Genomic DNA, 17960 nt, shown 5'->3' with positions numbered 1-17960 from the left:
TTATAAAGAAGGTTTTGTTTCCCTCTCTAACTAATATGGGATCTCACAGCCCACTCCCTTCGGAGCCCAACATCCTTGCTGACACTCATTCGTCTCTCCAATCGATGTGGAAACTCACAATCCACCCACCTCTTTAGGGTCTAGCTTCCTCGTTGGCACACTGCCTGGTGTCCGCCCCCGTCGGGGCTCAGCGTCCTCGTTGGTACACCGTTTGTCTACCCTGTTCTCGCTGGCACTTGTTCTTCTCTCCAATCGACGTGGGATCTCACAATATATCCATAATTTAGGACTTAAATCATTCAAACTAAACTTTAATCCAACTCAACTCATACGATTTTCACAATTTATATAGAAACAATTCAATCTTTTGAATAACATTGAGGTTTTTTTAGCTCGTCTTAAACGAGATGGGTTGTCGGTCGGAGAAGAAGGGCAAGAAAGCGGGAAAATTAGAGTCGAAAAGTTGCATTAATTAGAGTTTGTAGTAAGAAAAGTGTTTGTTTGGAAGGTGGATGTTGAAAGGGTTTGATGCCGTGGATTGGAAGGCAAAAAGATTTAGATCACAAAAAGATTGCATTGGATATGTGTTCCCCATGTAACCCTAATTATGGGCCCTTTTATTTTTTCACTCATTTTTTTTATTCTCTTTATTATTTTTTCGAGAAATTACCTATATGTGAATTTACTCTCCCGACAAGTGGGCGTGTTTCCTTCTTCTATTCAATATATCTATTCCGACATGTAAGAAAGAGAATTCGAACCTCTAGTCTTTTAATTTAAGATATATGCTTTAGCTGGTGAGCTATGTATCTTCGATATGCTTGTTCACAAGTCACATTGTCTATGAGATCCCATTGGTTGGGGAGGAGAACGAAATATTCTTTATAACCTTGTGACAGACATGTTTTAAAAACGTTGAGGGAAACCTCGAAAGGGAAAGCCCAAAGAAAACAATATTTGCTAGTAGTGGACTTGGGCGGTTACAAATGGTATCAGAGCTAGACACCGGGTGATGTGACAACGGTGTGTCAATAAGGAGGTTGAACCCCGAATGTTGGGTCTCGAAGGGGGGTGGATTGAGGGGTCCCGCATCAATTGGAGAAGAGAACGAGTGTTAGCGATGACGTTGGGCCCCGAAGGGGGTGGATTGTGAGAACCCACATTGGTTGGGGAGGAGAACGAAACATTTTTTATAAGGGTGTGGAAACTTCTTCCCAGTAGACATGTCTTAAAGATCTCGACGAAAAGCCGTAAGATGACAATATCTACTAACAGTGGAGACTCTATAAAAGTATGATATTTTGACCTTTTTCATCTCCACTGCCGCTAGAGTGAAAATGCATTATAATCTACTATCACGGAAACTAAGTAATTGTTAAACATTCCTCGATAAAGTGCCGTACAACTCTCTTGCTTACATGTTGTAATGTAATTGACATCTACAATATTTTCAACTCATTTTCTCTCTAAGACATAAAACTACATCAATATTGTTTGTGAAGTGCGATTTTCATATGACCGACTTATTCGTTAGTTTTGAATCAAGAATGCATCACGAAAGCTTTAAAGAACACTTTAAACATTCAAAACACGTCTTAAACTTACATCATTACATTGATACGATACCACGAGAAGAATTCACTTAACATGTTGGCAAAATGGGCAATGGGTAATCGCAATCAAAGAGGAAGAGATAAAGTGCAAATTCGGATGGAATCAAATGATAATGTTCAAAAGGGCATCTAGATTGAAGGTTGATTAGGGTTTTTTCAAACGCACATTGTTGCATTGTCATGTTTCATGCAATTAATACCGAAAGCAAGAGGGCGGCACAAGGCGTTAATACTCAAAAAGGAGGTTTCTAGTAGTCTATCTGCTACCCCTGACTTGGACTGCCTGCACAATCTCGCCCCACCCATGCATATCCATTTACAAACACCTAATTTCTTACCCAAACAAAAGGGACAACTATCGAACTTTTTATTGACCGAAAAAAATATCGACTTGTGAATCTCTACGTTGATATGAATATCTAGCTAGGATATGAGAGGAAGTAAACAATATTTGGAATGCCCGAGTATATTAGGATCAGTTAAATCGTTTGTAGTACATAAACTGTTTGAATAGAGTTATGGCTCGTCTCGTGCTTAGCCACCTGCAAGATTTGAATTCATCTTCTAATCTTCTCAATGACTTTTTTTACCCTAATTCAACGAATGGAATCTTAAGCAGTCAGAAGATTTAGAGGGTCAGCTGTCACTGGTTCGCTGGCTAGATGTGTACTCCCGTTATCAATGGACGGGAGAATTACGTGATGTTACCGTATGGATTGAAATTCAAAATTCCCTATTTGCCCTCTCGCATAGAAGGAAGAAAAAAAGAAAATATGGCACTAGTTTAGTGGATAAACACTAATTTTGATCATATCACATGCACATCTTACTTAATAATAAAAATTTTAACTCGACATTCGATATAATTCAATTCAATCGTATCTAAATATTTTGGTTCATAATATATTAAAGAATAAAGAAATTATTTAAAGTATTAAGATATTATAATATCCACATAGTTATTAGTTTGATAAATGCTAATAATATGTTTGAAAAATCTTTAAAAACGTAAAATTAAAATATTAAAATATTAAAATTAATAAATAAATATCTTACATTTTTTAAATGAGTTAAAAAGACATATTACTAATATAATATTCACATTAATAATTTTTTGATTAAATCCTGGCCGTTGAAAGTCATGACGTGGCAGCGTCACAGCCATGACCTCTCCCTATAAAAGCCCATGATTGTGCTACGTTCACCACAAGCGCAAAAACCCCTTTCGTCTTCTTCGTTCTTCTGTAATTTTTCTCTCAAATTCGAAGCCCTAATCTTCAAAAATGGCAGCCACATCTCGATTGGCTCGGTTCATCAGCGAGGCGTGTCCTCCACAGTTCATCTCTGTGATGAGGCGTAGAACGCCCAAAGCTTTGGACACCATTAACGAAGAGGAACACAGAGAAGCCCTAGCTTCCACTTCCGCCTTGAAGATCGACAGATTCACTGTTTCTTCGCCGCTGTCTCCCATGGCTACATCGCCGCCTTCTCCGGCAACCTCCGCCTCCGTCAATTCCAAATACTTTCTAGATAAGGTCTCCTTGAGGCCTTTCTCCATTTTCGAGCACTGAGAATGGAGCTTTTTTTAATCGCTTTCTATTTTTAGTTTAAACAACCCTCAGATTCTGTGTTTCCTTTTTGCTGCCGACCGGACCGACGGCGGATTCGACTGCCGCCGGTCAAGAGATGGTGGTTCTCTTGTATGGTGTAATTTGATGTTTTATGATGTTCAACTATGCTGGTTTCTGCTCAAAGTTACATAGTTTTTATGTAAGGGGTTCGGGTTCTCATCAAAGTCAACACGAATATTTAGATTGAATATTCTTTCGATCTAAACCACCCATATTAAATAATGAACTTTATTTCTTTATAATAACCCGATTTAATTATGTTCTTTATTTTTAAATATTTAATTAAAAAAAAATATAAAATTAAATAAAAGAATATGTATATGTAATTATGTCATTAAAAATGAGCATGAACATTTTAAATGGTTCATTTGTTCGATTTTAAAATTAGCAAAATTAGCAATAAATTTAAATCAAATTCATAAATTATTTAAATCCCCACATTTTATGGTTGGCTGAATTTAATTTATATTTGTTTGAATAATTTCGGGTGAAATTACGTATATGGTAAATTACATATAAGAAAAAGAAAAAATAATAAATAATGTAAATGACTATTATAATTACTCAACTACCCTAACAAAGGGTAAGGGTAATCTGCCATTTAATAATTAGTAAGTATCCTCAACAAAGGGTAATCTTGAACTTTTGTTTGAATAAAAAATATCTAAAAAGTAAAACAAACGGGACCTTATCCATATTCCATAAAATCCATGCAAACTTTAAATTTAAATAAAAATTAATAAAAATATCATTAAATTTTATATAAATACATAAATATTGTGTTAAAATATTTTTCAAATTATTTTAAAAGTTCAATATTATGAAACAAAATATTAATGGTAAAAATATAGTTTGAACGTTGCACCATTTAATTTTAAGAAAGTTTCATTAATATATTTAAATTTTCTTAAAAAAAAAATTAAAAAAATATATAAAAAATTCCAGAAGACAAAAATTTAAGGTATTTTTATTAATTGGTATTAATTTAGGTAATAAAAAAAAAAAGAAAAAAAAGAAAAAGAAAAAGGGCAGTAATGTCAATGAGCGCTTTGAATTATAAAACAAGAATTAAGGAAAGGTCTCATTTTTTTCAGACACCTGTTTCCCTTTCACCTCAGTTCCTGAAAAATTCCAAAGCAGAATCAATTCGCAAGGATGAGGGAGGAGGTAATCAGCTCAGCTGGAACTGTTGATCCAACTCCGGCCGCCAGGTACTCCTCCCTTTCCCTTTCCCTCCATTCACATTCAATCATGCCTTTCATTACTGCTACGATTCTCTTAAGTTTTGGTCAACCTAGGGTTTTACAATTTTCTTCTTTCCGCTGATTTGGCCCGATTTTCAGCTCGGAATTTCCTCGACTTACTCTCTCGTGTTCGCGAGATTGTGGGACGTCCACTGAAGTTTGGAAATCTTCCCTTGCAATTGTTTTTTGGGATTTAGCTAATTTACGGTTGCTGGGTGGGTTAATTTGCCTAATTTCTTCGTGTCGAAAGTGGATCTGCTGTGGCTGTGTTGTAATGTGAGGTGGGTTCGAAAGGGTTATGTTATGTGTTTCGTTTGTTACATGATTAGATGTTTCATGTTTCATGTTTGGATTGAATACGGAGAAATTGTATGTTGATATTGAGGTATGAATCTACAAAATTTGTGAAGTATGCTTGTAGTTGTTTCACTGGATAATGATGGAAGGGTAATATGCAGTTGATAATTTGAATTTATATTGTCTTACTTAGTTCTTGTTTCTCTATGAATCTTATCAGTTCTGCTGGAGCTTCATCGCCTGCTGTCCCGACAAATATTGGAAGTGTCAATGGGTCAATTCGGGGACTTGGTTCGAAAACTGCGTCTTTATCTTATGTTGGGTCACAACCACCTCAACCTTCCTTGAGCACGGGTGTTGGTGGTTCTGCTTTTGGCATGTCGCGAACCTCTTGCAGACCATGGGAAAGAGGAGATTTACTAAGGCGCTTGGCTACCTTTAAGCCTGGAAATTGGTTTGGAAAACCCAAGGTTATAATTTTGAATGATTATTTACATGAATCCTGCAGCATTGTGTGTGACTATGTAACTTAACAATTACTGTACATATTTGGTTCCAAAGCCAAACAGTTCTACGGCTTAAAGCTCGAAAGATAATTTCACTCATAATCTTAACTGGTGCTGACTGAATTCATATTAGAATACTCTGTTCTCGAACCAGCAGGTTAGAGCATGCAACTCTTAGTTACTTCTAGCTGAGATACGAAACTATTTGTTCTCTTGGTTTTATTGGTGTCATTTATGAAAAATCATAACTTACAAAGAAAATAACGTATTTATTCGTTCATAGAGAAAGACCATCAATGTGTTTTTATTTTTATTTTGTGTGTCTGTGAGGGTTTCTCATAAACAATAAGCTTAAAAGATAGCTTTTGGAACCATCCTGTTCATTCACACCTAGATTTTTGTTTGTGGATCTGCCTACAGAGATGCATCCAGCTTTCTGTAAGGATATATTGGAAGGATTATTGAAAAGATTTTAGTCTTTCTTTATTGCCTCATTCTTGGAATTATTAACAGTGAATAAAGATTCAGCCTCGTATTCAATTATATTTCATGTAGTAGTCCAAACCTGAGGATTTCTTGAACTTGTTAATTTAGACGTAGGCAACCTCTTGTGCCTGTGCTCAATTTAAGTTGAGAAAACTTCTCTGATGGCCTGTTAAGTACAGTTGGCTTATAGGTGTAACTGACATGAAACGATGCTATAGGTTATCGATTTTGTTAAAAAGAACAATGGCTTTTGTTAATTAATTGAAACTGTGGAGTCTATCTGGACTATATTTTTATCTTTATCTCAATTCTTTTTCCATACAACTTTACCTTTTCCTCTTATACTACTGAAAAGTAAAAAATATTCTAATGGTAACAAATTTGAAAGCTGAGGAATATTATTCTTTCTTGATATTTCGCAGGTAGTCAATTCACTTGCATGTGCACAGAGAGGTTGGATGAATGTCGATGTTGACAAAATTGAATGTGAATCTTGTGGCGCCAGTTTGAGCTTTGAATTACTACAGTCATGGACATCTGCTGAAGGTTAGATTCATTAATGTTGAGACATTACTAAAATACATATGGTTCTTTATCTATTTGGTGCCTGCCCACTCACACACACAATAGAAAAGTATACCTAACGCCTGAAAGCACCTGTTGACATTTACTGAGGTATATTGATAGTTGATATTAATTACCTATGAATGGCTGATATTAATTACCCATGATTCTCCTCCTTTTTGTGTGTTAATGAAGTTCAACTTGCTGAGTTTACAAAGCAGCTGGATTCTGGACACAAAGTCTCTTGTCCTTGGAGAGGAAATAGCTGCCCTGAAAGTTTGGTGCAGTTCCCTCCAACACCCCAGTCTGCTTTAGTTGGAGGCTTTAAAGATCGATGCGATGGACTTCTGCAGTTTCAATCTTTGCCTTCTATAGCTTCTTCAGCAATTGAACAAATGCGTACTTTTCGGAGTGCACAGCTTGATCGCTTTTTAACACAATCCTCAAATTCCACGATGGGTGAAGTAAATGTAAAACCAGAGGGTACACGTGAACTACTTGACAGCTCTCAAGATGGAACGTTTTATTTGTATTCTCAAGTAGGTTACTTTATTATCATTAACGTTTCGTCAGTATTCTAATTCCCATTTATTCTTCAGCTGGATACCCTACCATACCTAATTATCTGTTGTTTTTTTTTTTCCATTTCCAGGCACAGAAAATTATTAGCCTTTGTGGGTGGGAACCAAGATGGCATTTAGATGTTCAAGACTGTGAAGAGCATTCTGCACAATCAGCTCGAAATGGATGTTCTTTTGGGCCTACTGAGGCTCAGTTGCATGATGCTGCTCAAAGCAAGAAATCACTCTCTACTTCCATTAAAAAGGACACAGGAAAGGGTAAATTGCTGGTTAAGGACTCTAGAAGTGAATTTAGATCACCTATACTAGATTGTAGCATATGTGGTGCTACAGTTAGGATATTGGATTTCCCTACCGTTTCTCGACCTGCTCATTTTGCCCCTAACAACATTGATATTCCTTCTACAAGTAAGAAAATGGGTCTGACACGTGGAGTAAGTGCAGCTAGTGGAATTAATGGATGGGTGACTACTGACGATGCCGATAAAGAACGTATTGAAGATCGTGATGAAGTAGCAACAACAAACGAGGCAAACTTACAACCAAACACAGATGTTGATTTGAATCTGACAATGGCAGGGGGCCTAGACGTTTCTCAATTGGAAAAGAATACAACCTCTGAACATATTCCCAATGGGGATTTGGGAAGGGATCTGATGATTGGGCAACCTTCAGGCAGTGAGGTTGGTGATCGTGCAGCTTCGTATGAATCAAGAGGTCCTAGCTCCCGTAAACGGAGTTTGGATAAACATGGGAGTTCAGATGACAGGGCTCGTGTAAGGATGCATCAAGCCGATAGTGTTGAAGGAACTGTTATAGATCGCGATGGCGATGAAGTCACAGACAATAGACAATATTCAGCTGGACCTTCAAAACGTACACGTGATTCTGATTTCTTTGATACTTTCTGTTCTTACCAAAGAGATTCAGCAGGTGCTGGTCCAAGTCATTCTATGGGTTTAGACCTTTCCATGGATGGGGAAAAATTTACTTCGTCTCAGCAAGGAGGCGACCAATATACTGGAATTCAATCAGCTAGGGATTCGACCCGTGCATCATCTGTTATTGCAATGGACACGGTATGTCATAGTGCAGATGAGGACTCTATGGAAAGTGTCGAAAATTATCCAGGGGATGTTGATGTTCATTTTCCTTCTTCAAGTACACACGGGAATTTAGATAATAATGAAACATCAGAATTGATTTATAGCAATCAAGCTCAGCAGAGCATTTTTCTTCGACCAGCTTCTGAAGTTCCTGGTGAAATGGGTGTCAGCAGTACAAATGATGGTGAAGAAATATTCAATGCTGATACTGTCACTACTCAGGCAAGGGACGTGTTTAGCTTTGGAATAAGTGGTGGAAGTGTTGGAATGTGTGCTAGTCATGAGGCTGAAATTCATGGGGCTGATGCATTGGTTCATAGGACAGATAGCGTTGTTGGTGACGTCGAACCCAGACTAGAGGATGCAGAGAACCAGGGACAAACTGGTGAATCTGCCCCTGATCCTGGACTAATGGATGAGATCGTTCCTGATGACCTCATCAGGGAAGACCCTCATGGTGATAGCCAAGAGATGTTTTCTCGACCTGTAGAAAGAGCTGATAGTGGATCGAAAATTGATGGTTCTGCTAAAGATGATTCTGTTGAAAGTGGTGGAAAGACGAGCCAAAGCTGCAAGACAGTCCTCATGAATAGCAGTCACAATGCTGCTGCACGACCTACTCATGGACAAAATAAGATCAAGGATCCAAATGCGGGTATATTTTAAGAATTCTGCATATCTGGCGTAGCAATTTTACCTACTTAAACATATTATTCCAATTTTCTTCTGTTAGTGATTTGGGACTCGTCTTTTTCAGCGCCTCAAAAAGGGGAAAGCAATTATGAAATCGAGTTCGACCCAATAGTCCATCACAATCAATTTTGCCCTTGGGTAAATGGAAACGTTGCTGCTGCTGGCAGTTCAAGTGGTGGCTCCAACGCCAATGCAGATTTAGTCGCTCTCAATGGCTGGCAGCTGACATTAGATGCACTCGATGCTCTGCAATCCCTTGGGCGTACGGGAGTTCAGACGTTGCAATCTGAGTCAGCAGCATCTCTTTACAAGGTCAGTTTCTTTTAACTTTCTACAATTCATATTAGCTAATGGAAAATGAAGGCAGATCTTGTTTCTCTTTCTTCATTGAATCAATACATGAATTCTGGATTCTATTGGAGCATATCATCCTTTTTGCTTGTCTGCCATGTAAGTGCTGTTGTGCTGGATAACTTTTTGCCATAGCTTATATGGGTGGTAGAGCTGGTTTTCCTTGGGAACACTAAGAGTATATATGTCATTTTTTTTCTTTCTAAAGAATCACAGCTTTCATGGAGTCACTGAAAGACTACAAAACAAGCCAAACAAAAGTAGTCAAAAGGCTGTACAAAAAGAAATGAATCCAAAAATCCAATGGACTCGTGATAACAAACTTAAGAACAATGTTGAACCCTCTTTCTTTCCTCCACGAAAGGGAGAAAGCATTAGAGTGCATAGCGCTTTAATCGCTAACATCTTGAAAACTTATGTTTTGAACCGAAGAGTTCACAGAACAACCTGAACTGTAAAACCCGGTCTCAACCAACAAAGGGATGATGATAGAGGAACTTTTTGCCTCGACGAACTCAATTGATACCAAAACTATGTACAAGTGGCCTAAATGTAAGAATATAACAGGCAATGAACCAGTCAGTGTGCTGATGCAATATCGGAAAAGAAGTTATAGTTGAACTGTCCTTAAAATGTGACATATATAATTAAGAATATCACATTTTTGGGCCCCCTAAGTGTAATAGCCCAAACCCACCACTAACAAATATTGTTTGCTTTGGCCCGTTACGTATTGCCATCAACCTCACGGTTTTAAAACGCGTCTGTTAGGGAGAGTTCCACACCCTTACAAGGAATGCTTCGTTCCCCTCTAACCAATGTAGGATCTTACAATCCAACCCCCGGGGGCTAGCGTCCTCGCTGGCACTTCGCATCGTGTCTGTCTCTGATACCATTTGTAATAGCCCAAGTCCACTGCTAACAGATATTGTTCACTTTGATCCATTACATATTGTCGTCAGTCTCATGGTTTTAAAACGCGTTTGTTAGAGAGAGGTTTTCACACCTTTACAAGGAATGCTTCGTTCCCTTCTCCAACCGATGTGGGATCTCACACAAAGTTTTTGAAAGAACCACTTGCCTTAGAAATGGAGGGAAGAGTATAGATTGGAAAGGAGGCACAAAAAAAAAAAAAAAAAAAAAAAAAAAAAAAAAAAAAAAAAAAAAAAAAAAAAAAAAAAAAAAAAAAAAAAAAAAAAAAAAAAACGATCTCGAATGGCATTAAAGAATGAAAAAGCAATGAATTACATTGAAAAATGTTGTATTATAGAATCACACAGAAGTTTCATCGTAACCTTGGACACAAGTGGTATACAGCCCTTCCCGTGGACATGAATGGTGGGACAACCTTTTTAACGACCAACAAACGTCCTATGGTTTCAATTCACTTAATGTATATTTTCCCGCCATTGAGCGTGTGGCTTAAAGGAACACTAGAATCTTCAACGACAGGAATACAAGCTCGATCTTGGTATACACATTTTTTAACAGCTGCGGTTTTTAATTCACTGTTGGTCAAGTGGGAGTGTTTTTTTTAATTGGGGTTGTCTATGAAATTGTTACTATATCTTTAAAAATATTGCGATTCACGGAATTAGTATTTGAGGTGGGATATGTTAGGAATAACGATTCTCCACAATGGTACGATATTGCCCATTTTGAGTATAAACTCTCATAGTTTTGCATTGGACTTCCCCAAAATGCCTCATATCAATGGAGATGTATTCCTTACTTATAAATCCATGATCATTTCATAAATTAGCCAATGTGGAATTCCCTCCCAATGATCCTCCCCTTGAACAAAGTACAACATAGAGCCTCCCTTGAGGCTTATGGAGCCCTCGAACAGCTTTCCTTTAATCGAGGCTCGATTCCTTCGTAGGAGCCCTCGAACAAAGTACACCCTTTGTTTGACACTATAGTCACTTTTTGACTACACCTTCGAGGCTCACAATTCTTGTTGGACATTTGAGGATTCAATTGTCATGGCTAAGTTTAGGGCATGACTCCCATTTACTATATATAGCTATTTACCATATATAGCTTTATCGGATATAACCGTTGACCAGCTATAAATAAGAGAAGGCTCTATAACCTGACAATGATATTGTCCACTTTGAACATAAGCTCTAGCTTCGTTTTGGGCTTCCCAAAAGGCCTCATACCAATGGAGATGTATTCCTTACTTATAAATCCATTGATTATTTCCTAAATTAGCCCATGTGAGACTTCCTCCCAACCATCCTCAACAGGATAGGCAACACTGAATGCAGCATCCTCTACCCCTTACCAGTTCTCCCCTTTCTTTTCTTTTGTTTGTCTTTCTTTCTTCGGTTTTGGGTGATGATTCTTGGCCACTTCCTTCGTCTAAGAGAGTCCCATCCTCAGTCTTTGCTGAGTTTGATATCAATGGCGTATGCGCTTGAATCAGCCTGTCTTTTTATAAATAGATAGTCTTCGGAAAGACGCCTCTCTTTTTCTTGTTTTATTGTTATTGTTTTGAGGAATTGAAGGATCAACAGATTGAGATGCTCTTGCAGGATGATCATCATGGTAAAAAACTGCTGCGACAGCACTCAGCAAGCAGAAGCCAGGGGAAATCTTGAGACTTGGCTTCCAATTAAAAGTACTCACAAACCCAAATTTCTCATCTCTTAACTTAATGAAATAGCTGCTGATTATACATTTCTACTTCTCAGCACTCTGCTAGTTTTCTGGTGATGGATCAGCCTCAAATTTCAAAAAATACGTCGTCGAGAAAGGAAGCCAGGCAATGAGGGCGTGATTCTGACTTAGCTCTCCCCATCATTTCTTTTTGCAGTGCTAAGTAAAACCTACTCAAAGTAATAGTATTTGAGCATCTATTTGGTGCAATTACTACTATATAGTATCTATCTGCTACTCAAAAGATAGTTTTGGTTGTGTGCCATTTGGAGAATACTAGAGAACCTTACTCATTGTATTTATGAACTGTTCATCTCTGTTGCTGCTCAATTATGAGTTTTGCAGTTTTAGTAGTACCAGTATCATCTCTCTGTTTGTGTCAACTGTTGTAATTATAGCCTCGTTTTACTATCTTTGTCGAGGACGTTATCCAGAGTCGATTATGGGTTCGTTTTTTTTGAATATTGTAATATTAAAGACTCTTGAAATGTTGTAGCGTATGAAGATATGTTAGATTGAATTGTTCCATGGATGGCTTTTCATCAGCACTTTGTTGTTGATGACTACAAATTTTTCTTGTTAAAATGCTTTCTCCCTTTGTGTTGTTAAGATCATCGAATTGGACTCAGACCATCAAAATACCTTCACTCGATCAAATGGAAGTATGATTTTTTTCCTTTGAAGTAAAAACTTTATTATTTTAGTAATAAACTCTCTAAAAAAAAGTTAAATTAATAAAAATATTTTTTACCGATGTTTTTGTCTCAAAAATATTCGTGAAAGTATTAATTATTTTTGAAATATTCTGAAATTAAAAAAAAAAAAAACTTGTTAAATTTAGATGAAAATAATCGTTTTCTTCGTCTTAAAAATGCTTTTAATTTTTTAAAAAAGTTTAAAAAATGCTTTTAAATTTTTAAAAAAGTTTAAAAAATACTTTTAAATTTTTAAAAAAGTTTAAAAAATACTACGGGCTTAAGTTTATCGTTAGCAAATATTGACTTTTTTGGACTTTTCCTTTCGAGCTTTCTTAAAGCCGTTAAGTTTATCGTTAGCAAATATTGACTTTTTTGGACTTTTCCTTTCGAACTTTCTTGAAGCCTTTTTGGACTTGGCTTCAAGACTTTTAAAATGCTCTGAGAGTGAGGTTTAGGTTTCTTCACTTTACAAAATTTCATTAATACCCTTTAAATTAAAAAAGAAAAAAAAAGATTTTGTTTATTTATTTATTTTATCTAGGTTGATGGTTGTTAGTAACATTTTCATTCATATTTTGACGATGTTAAAAGCTTCAAAAGCATTAACACCCTTAATTTTTTTTTAAATAAAAAGTTTGGAGATAATATATGAGATATAGATAGATCGTTTTCATTTATGGTAAATACTTTTTTTTTAATAAACGTGTTGTGTTTAATGCTACTTTCGATACATGTGTTTTTTAAACATATTACTAACGGGAAGAGTAAATGAAACATTTTAAAGTTTAATATTTTTGGAACAAAGCATTAACGCTAATAGTAAGAAATTTGAGATATTTTTATTAATTTAGCGAGAAAAAAAAAAAAAAAAAAAAACTTTCATCCAAATGTATCTTATGACAAATCCACAGAGAAAGTTTGAGCCGATTTTTCTAACCCAAACAAACAATCTTGGAAATCCATTATTGACCAATCATCTTCCTCCAAACTTCCCCTAAATATCCATAAAATCCATGTTCTTCACAACACCCCATCCCTCCACCCTCCACTCCACCATGCCTGCAACTCCTTTCCACTCTTCTCTCTGTTTCTCTTCTTCTCAGAAGCCTTCTTCTTCTTCTTCGCCCTCAAACTCACACCAACCAAACCCTTTCTTATCAGCCAAACCCACAACCCTCTTCCACAAGCACCCTCTTCTTCACTCCACTCTCTCTTCCCAAATCAAAGAAAAAATCCTCTGCCTTGAAGTCATGGGCGTCGACGCCGGCAAGGCCCTCTCTCTCAATCCCTCTCTCCACTCTGCAACTCTTCAATCCATTCATTCTGTCATCTCCTTCCTCCAATCCAAAGGCATTCACCAAAAGGACTTCGCCAAGATCTTTGGAATGTGTCCTAAAGTCCTCACTTCTGATGTCAAAACTGATCTAATCCCAGTTTTCACCTTCCTTTCTGAAGATCTTAAAGTCCCAGATCAGAATTTCAGAAGGGCTATCAACAAATGCCCTAGGTTGCTTGCTTCCAGTGCCAAAGATCAGCTGAAACCTACTCTGTTTTACCTTCAAAGACTTGGGCTGAAGGATTTGGAGGCCTTGGCTTACCATGATCCTGTGTTGCTGGTTTCTAGTGTGGAGAAGACCTTGATTCCTAAGCTGAAATATTTGGGGAGTTTGGGGTTTTCTAAGAGTGCCATTGTGGGGATGGTTTTGAGATGTCCAGCACTGCTTACTTTCAGCATTGAAAATAACTTCAAGCCGAAGTTTGAGTACTTTTCTGGTGAGATGCATAGAAAATTGGAGGAGCTTGAGGGTTTTCCTCAGTATTTTTCGTTTAGCTTGGAGAAGAGGATAAAGCCTAGGTATGTGGAGACTGAGCAGAGTGGGAAGGATGTGTCTTTGTCACTTATGCTCAAATCCACAGATGATGAGTTTAGAGAGTTGTTAAGAGAAGGGGCTTAGAAACAGAGGGGCTTGAATCCCTAGTTCTTCATCATGATATAGGTTTTTTGGGTCTGGGTTTCATACTCATAATCCTCCAAAATTTGATGATAATCATCACTTATCACATCAATCTTTCATGTTCTCATCTTTCCAGCAATGAATTCACTGTATAAACCAGAGTTTTCCAAATTTTGATCAACATTTTTCAACTTGATGACTATCAACTTTCACATCTATTGTTATGCATACCTAGCTCAAGTCAGGTTAAGCACTAGAAGTTGAAACTCAGCACGGCTCCTCAATGGCCAAATATTCTGCATGGATCTGTCTAAAAATCACTAACTCTTAAGAGCAAAAAACAGAATCATACTGATTGAACATTCTACTTGATTAATATGTATTGAAATCTGTCCAAATGTGTATGTACATATGCAAAGCACAAGTGTTCTGCAATATGAACGTTGCTGCTCAATGAAATATGAATCTACACATACACTACATAAGTATAAGTAGATATATCTTACATACATACAGGCCGTAGTGAACCCGATTTCGGTTTTATGCACAACTTTCTTCATACGTAATCAGGGTGGCTCTCAGATTCTTAATGCAAAAATGGGTTGTTCCAGACTTGCTTGCTACTTTCTTGACCTTCACGCTCAAAATGAGTTCCCAAAAGATTCCAAATTAGGCTCTAGTTTAGGAAGACATCTTGGGATATATATACAGACCACGCATCCTACAAAACAGTAACTAATAAAATCAAAATCCTGCAAATAGCATTCTACTTTTCTTCTTTTTTAATCCAGATGCATTATTGGATGTTCAGTAGTTAAATTGCATGAGCAAGGAGTTACCTGAAGGATGGCAAAAGCCTTATCTGCAACATATTTTTGCAGCATTGTCGCTCCTCTTTGCTGCAGTTTGTCTGGGTGGAGACATAACCTTGCTTTTTGATAAGCCTTCTTCACTTGTGAGCTTCCAATCAGGTTTGTCAAAGATATCGGAGGCCATCCACTACTTGACCACAATATCTGTATTGATCCAACACAAAATGGTTGCATGTCGTTAGTTCAAGGGTTAGCATGAAGGGGGAGATGTCCATGATGTTATTTGACAACGAAGAACTTACATAATGAAGCGTAGAAAGTAGCAAGCGGATGTTGGTCTCCTTCCCTCCTGACCATAACTTTATTTTTTCATCCAATTCTTCCAATTCTCTCTGTTATTTGACATTACGAGAATAAACAGAGATCAGAAACTCATTACTTAGCCAGAACGAATATGAACAATATGTTCACTCCTGAAAATAAACTAGCCCTTTTCAGGTTTTGTACATCGATGATGATTAGACAACAATTTTGTATGATCTTGCGTTAATTAACTAGCTTGGATGCTTTTTTCTTTCCCTAAATTTGGAATTACCAGTAGGAACCAGTCGATCAAGAAAATATTCAAGTGCAAAATGAAATGATGCTATGTTTAAAACTATGAAGCTCTGTGCTAATTACTTACATTGATATCGACCAGTGGCTTTCCTTCTTGAACTTTTACATCTCTCCGCTGTGTCTGAGGAAGAAAGTAGATCAACAGGTTAGCAAAGCAATATAGCTTTGTTACTCAATTGCTTTAAATCATTATGAGAAAGAGGTTTAACCAACTGGATGCATATATTCTCCGAAGCATGATACAGAATGCATTTTTTACTAAAATTTAGACGAATTGCAATATGTTGGTGTAGAAATTCAGATGAATTACCTCTTCAGTCTGCAATGATCCGTCTCGATCCAACTGCTGATCTGCAAATTCAAACAGAACAGGTCTTCCTGCAGAATACAAAAGGAGAATACTGTTAGGATTTTCACTTTTGAACATATTAAGATTCAACAGGCTGTGAGTAAAAATACAGGCGTTGTTACTGAAGCTATACCTTCTTCTTCCCCAGATTGCTCACTTTCTTGTTGTCTAACACTCAAATCTGTCTCAGATGCAGGACTTTGATACGTTGATTTAGCCCAAGCAATTGCTTCATCTATAGAAACCTCTTCTCTATATTCTTCTCTATTGATGGAATTTATCTCAATGACATAAGAGCTCATAGCATCTTCTTCGTCGTCGTCGTCGTCGTCTTCTGGTAAAACGTTACCATGAATACCACCATAATAAACTGGATCTTCACAGAGTGAGGAATCAGCAGATGATGGGGAGTTTAGTTCCAAATCATTCACACAGATTTTGATACTTCTGAATGAATTTGGTGCCATAATAACGGTTTCTTGGGACGACACATACTCTTCAAATCCATGGTATGAGCTTCTACAACAATCATCATATTCATCTTCCACATATGGGTTATCGATATGGGCGGAGAGATCAGGCGGAAACTGTGGCATTTCTTGTTCCTTGAACATGGTATTGTATGAGTTCCATTGATTTGGAACATTGCTTGGCCTATTTCAATCAGGAGGTAGATATTGAATTCTTTCAGTCAAACTAAATTATGGGAACAAAGAATCACATTAAACAAAGTACAAAACAATGCTGGTCAAATCAAGCTTCAAAACAGTATCAATTTACAGATATATTGCAATCAAACATGAGCTTTATGATTAAAGTCTAAGCAAAATCATCAACGAAACACAATTGGTTGTTAGTTTCATAAACTTACTGCTATGAATCAAAACCTAGATTGATCATCAGTTTTCTAAATTACTCACAAGAAACAGCCAAACAATATCAAACAAGAGATGAAAAATGACCTAAGCCTTAGGGGCATACATGTCCAATTGAATATTCCAAAATAGGGGTCCGGCCCCTCACTTTTTGCAGAACACTACCAACCTGTGATTGTAAGACGAGGAAGGGAATGCCACATCCTCACCGATGATCGGCTGGAGAGGGCTGAGGTCGGAAGACGAGTTCGATCTGGTGAATTCCTTGGAGCACGGCTCCGACCTATCTCTCGACCGCCGGTCGTCATCCGGTCCAAAAACATCTCGGTAAAACCTATCCTCCTTAACGGGGATTCTAAAGGCCGGCAAGCTCCGTCCGCGTTTCTGCGGCTGAGAAACAAACTCAGTGGATCGGAATATTTCTTCGTAGAAGGAAGTGGAGTCTTTACCCTCAAACATGTCGGAGAATTGTCTGAAGATGATGGTCCTAGGCGGACCGCCGAAGACGTCGGAGAAGTTATTAACGTCGAAAGTCCCGGCGTTGGAACAGGTGTGTTTGCCCGGGGTTTCCTTTTCCAATCTCCGGGAACGGAACCTTGGAATTCCTAAACGGACTCGCCAGTTTTGCTCCATTTTCCGGTGAGATTGAAAGGAAAGGAGAATGAAGAAAAATGAAGCTTAAGAAGAAGAAGAAGATGAAGTGGTTGTTGACTGCTACTGGTAATACGCCATGGAAACAAACGGGAAGCTCTGTGTTTACATATTTATACAAGAAAATGGCTTAGGCCCTGTTAACATCTTTTTACTGTTACTTTTTTTAAAAAAAAAAAATTAAATAAATAATCATTATTATTATTATTATTATTTTAAATATTGTTGAGTATAAAATGACATTTTCTCCTTTAAAAAAAAAAAAA

The 17960-nt window shown here is 37.3% G+C and overlaps 3 protein-coding genes across 4 annotated transcripts; 2 read left to right on the top strand and 1 right to left on the bottom strand.

The window, feature by feature from the left end:
- The first annotated feature begins 4314 nt into the window (after positions 1-4314).
- Positions 4315-12271, top strand: LOC111490373. 2 transcript variants are annotated; one of them, XM_023138963.1, is made up of 8 exons: positions 4315-4455; positions 5006-5255; positions 6200-6323; positions 6537-6880; positions 6994-8683; positions 8786-9033; positions 11613-11698; positions 11772-12271. In XM_023138963.1, the coding sequence occupies exons 1-7, from the start codon at positions 4400-4402 to the stop codon at positions 11676-11678; spliced, it is 2778 nt and encodes a 925-aa protein (XP_022994731.1). In that variant the 5' UTR covers positions 4315-4399; the 3' UTR covers positions 11679-11698; positions 11772-12271. The 2 variants fall into 2 exon arrangements, with proteins under 2 accessions (XP_022994731.1, XP_022994732.1); XM_023138964.1 differs by lacking the exon at positions 4315-4455 and adding an exon at positions 4632-4769.
- A 1099-nt stretch (positions 12272-13370) lies between these two features.
- On the top strand, positions 13371-14580 carry LOC111490453 (transcription termination factor MTEF1, chloroplastic-like). Its single transcript, XM_023139082.1, has one exon. The coding sequence runs from the start codon at positions 13448-13450 to the stop codon at positions 14387-14389; it is 942 nt and encodes a 313-aa protein (XP_022994850.1). The 5' UTR covers positions 13371-13447; the 3' UTR covers positions 14390-14580.
- Positions 14581-14738: 158 nt separating this feature from the next.
- LOC111490417 lies at positions 14739-17785 on the bottom strand. The gene is made up of 7 exons (XM_023139027.1): positions 17213-17785; positions 16302-16822; positions 16130-16197; positions 15887-15940; positions 15504-15593; positions 15229-15405; positions 14739-15110 (listed from the first exon to the last, which is right to left on the bottom strand). Exons 1-7 carry the CDS (start codon positions 17674-17676, stop codon positions 15066-15068), a joined length of 1419 nt encoding a protein of 472 aa, XP_022994795.1. The 5' UTR covers positions 17677-17785; the 3' UTR covers positions 14739-15065.
- Between the last annotated feature and the right edge of the window lie 175 nt (positions 17786-17960).

This window comes from Cucurbita maxima, unplaced genomic scaffold (assembly GCF_002738345.1).
Source record: "Cucurbita maxima cultivar Rimu unplaced genomic scaffold, Cmax_1.0 Cma_Scf00015, whole genome shotgun sequence".
NCBI lineage: Eukaryota > Viridiplantae > Streptophyta > Magnoliopsida > Cucurbitales > Cucurbitaceae > Cucurbita > Cucurbita maxima.
The sequence above is the reverse complement of the archived record's forward strand: the minus strand, read 5'-3'. Positions and strand labels throughout refer to the sequence as shown.

Excerpts from the sequence above, each read along its gene's own strand:
- LOC111490417 (XM_023139027.1), bottom strand. The coding sequence starts at position 17,676 with ATGGAGCAAAACTGGCGAGTCCGTTTAGGAATTCCAAGGTTCCGTTCC. Across the intron at positions 16,198-16,301 it reads GCAATCTGGGGAAGAAGAAG|GAAGACCTGTTCTGTTTGAA; the intron begins GTATAGCTTCAG and ends TGTATTCTGCAG. Across the intron at positions 15,594-15,886 it reads AGCCACTGGTCGATATCAAT|AGAGAATTGGAAGAATTGGA; the intron begins GTAAGTAATTAG and ends GTCAAATAACAG.
- LOC111490453 (XM_023139082.1), top strand. The coding sequence starts at position 13,448 with ATGTTCTTCACAACACCCCATCCCTCCACCCTCCACTCCACCATGCCT.
- LOC111490373 (XM_023138963.1), top strand. The coding sequence starts at position 4,400 with ATGAGGGAGGAGGTAATCAGCTCAGCTGGAACTGTTGATCCAACTCCG. Across the intron at positions 4,456-5,005 it reads GATCCAACTCCGGCCGCCAG|TTCTGCTGGAGCTTCATCGC; the intron begins GTACTCCTCCCT and ends GAATCTTATCAG. Across the intron at positions 6,881-6,993 it reads CGTTTTATTTGTATTCTCAA|GCACAGAAAATTATTAGCCT; the intron begins GTAGGTTACTTT and ends TTCCATTTCCAG.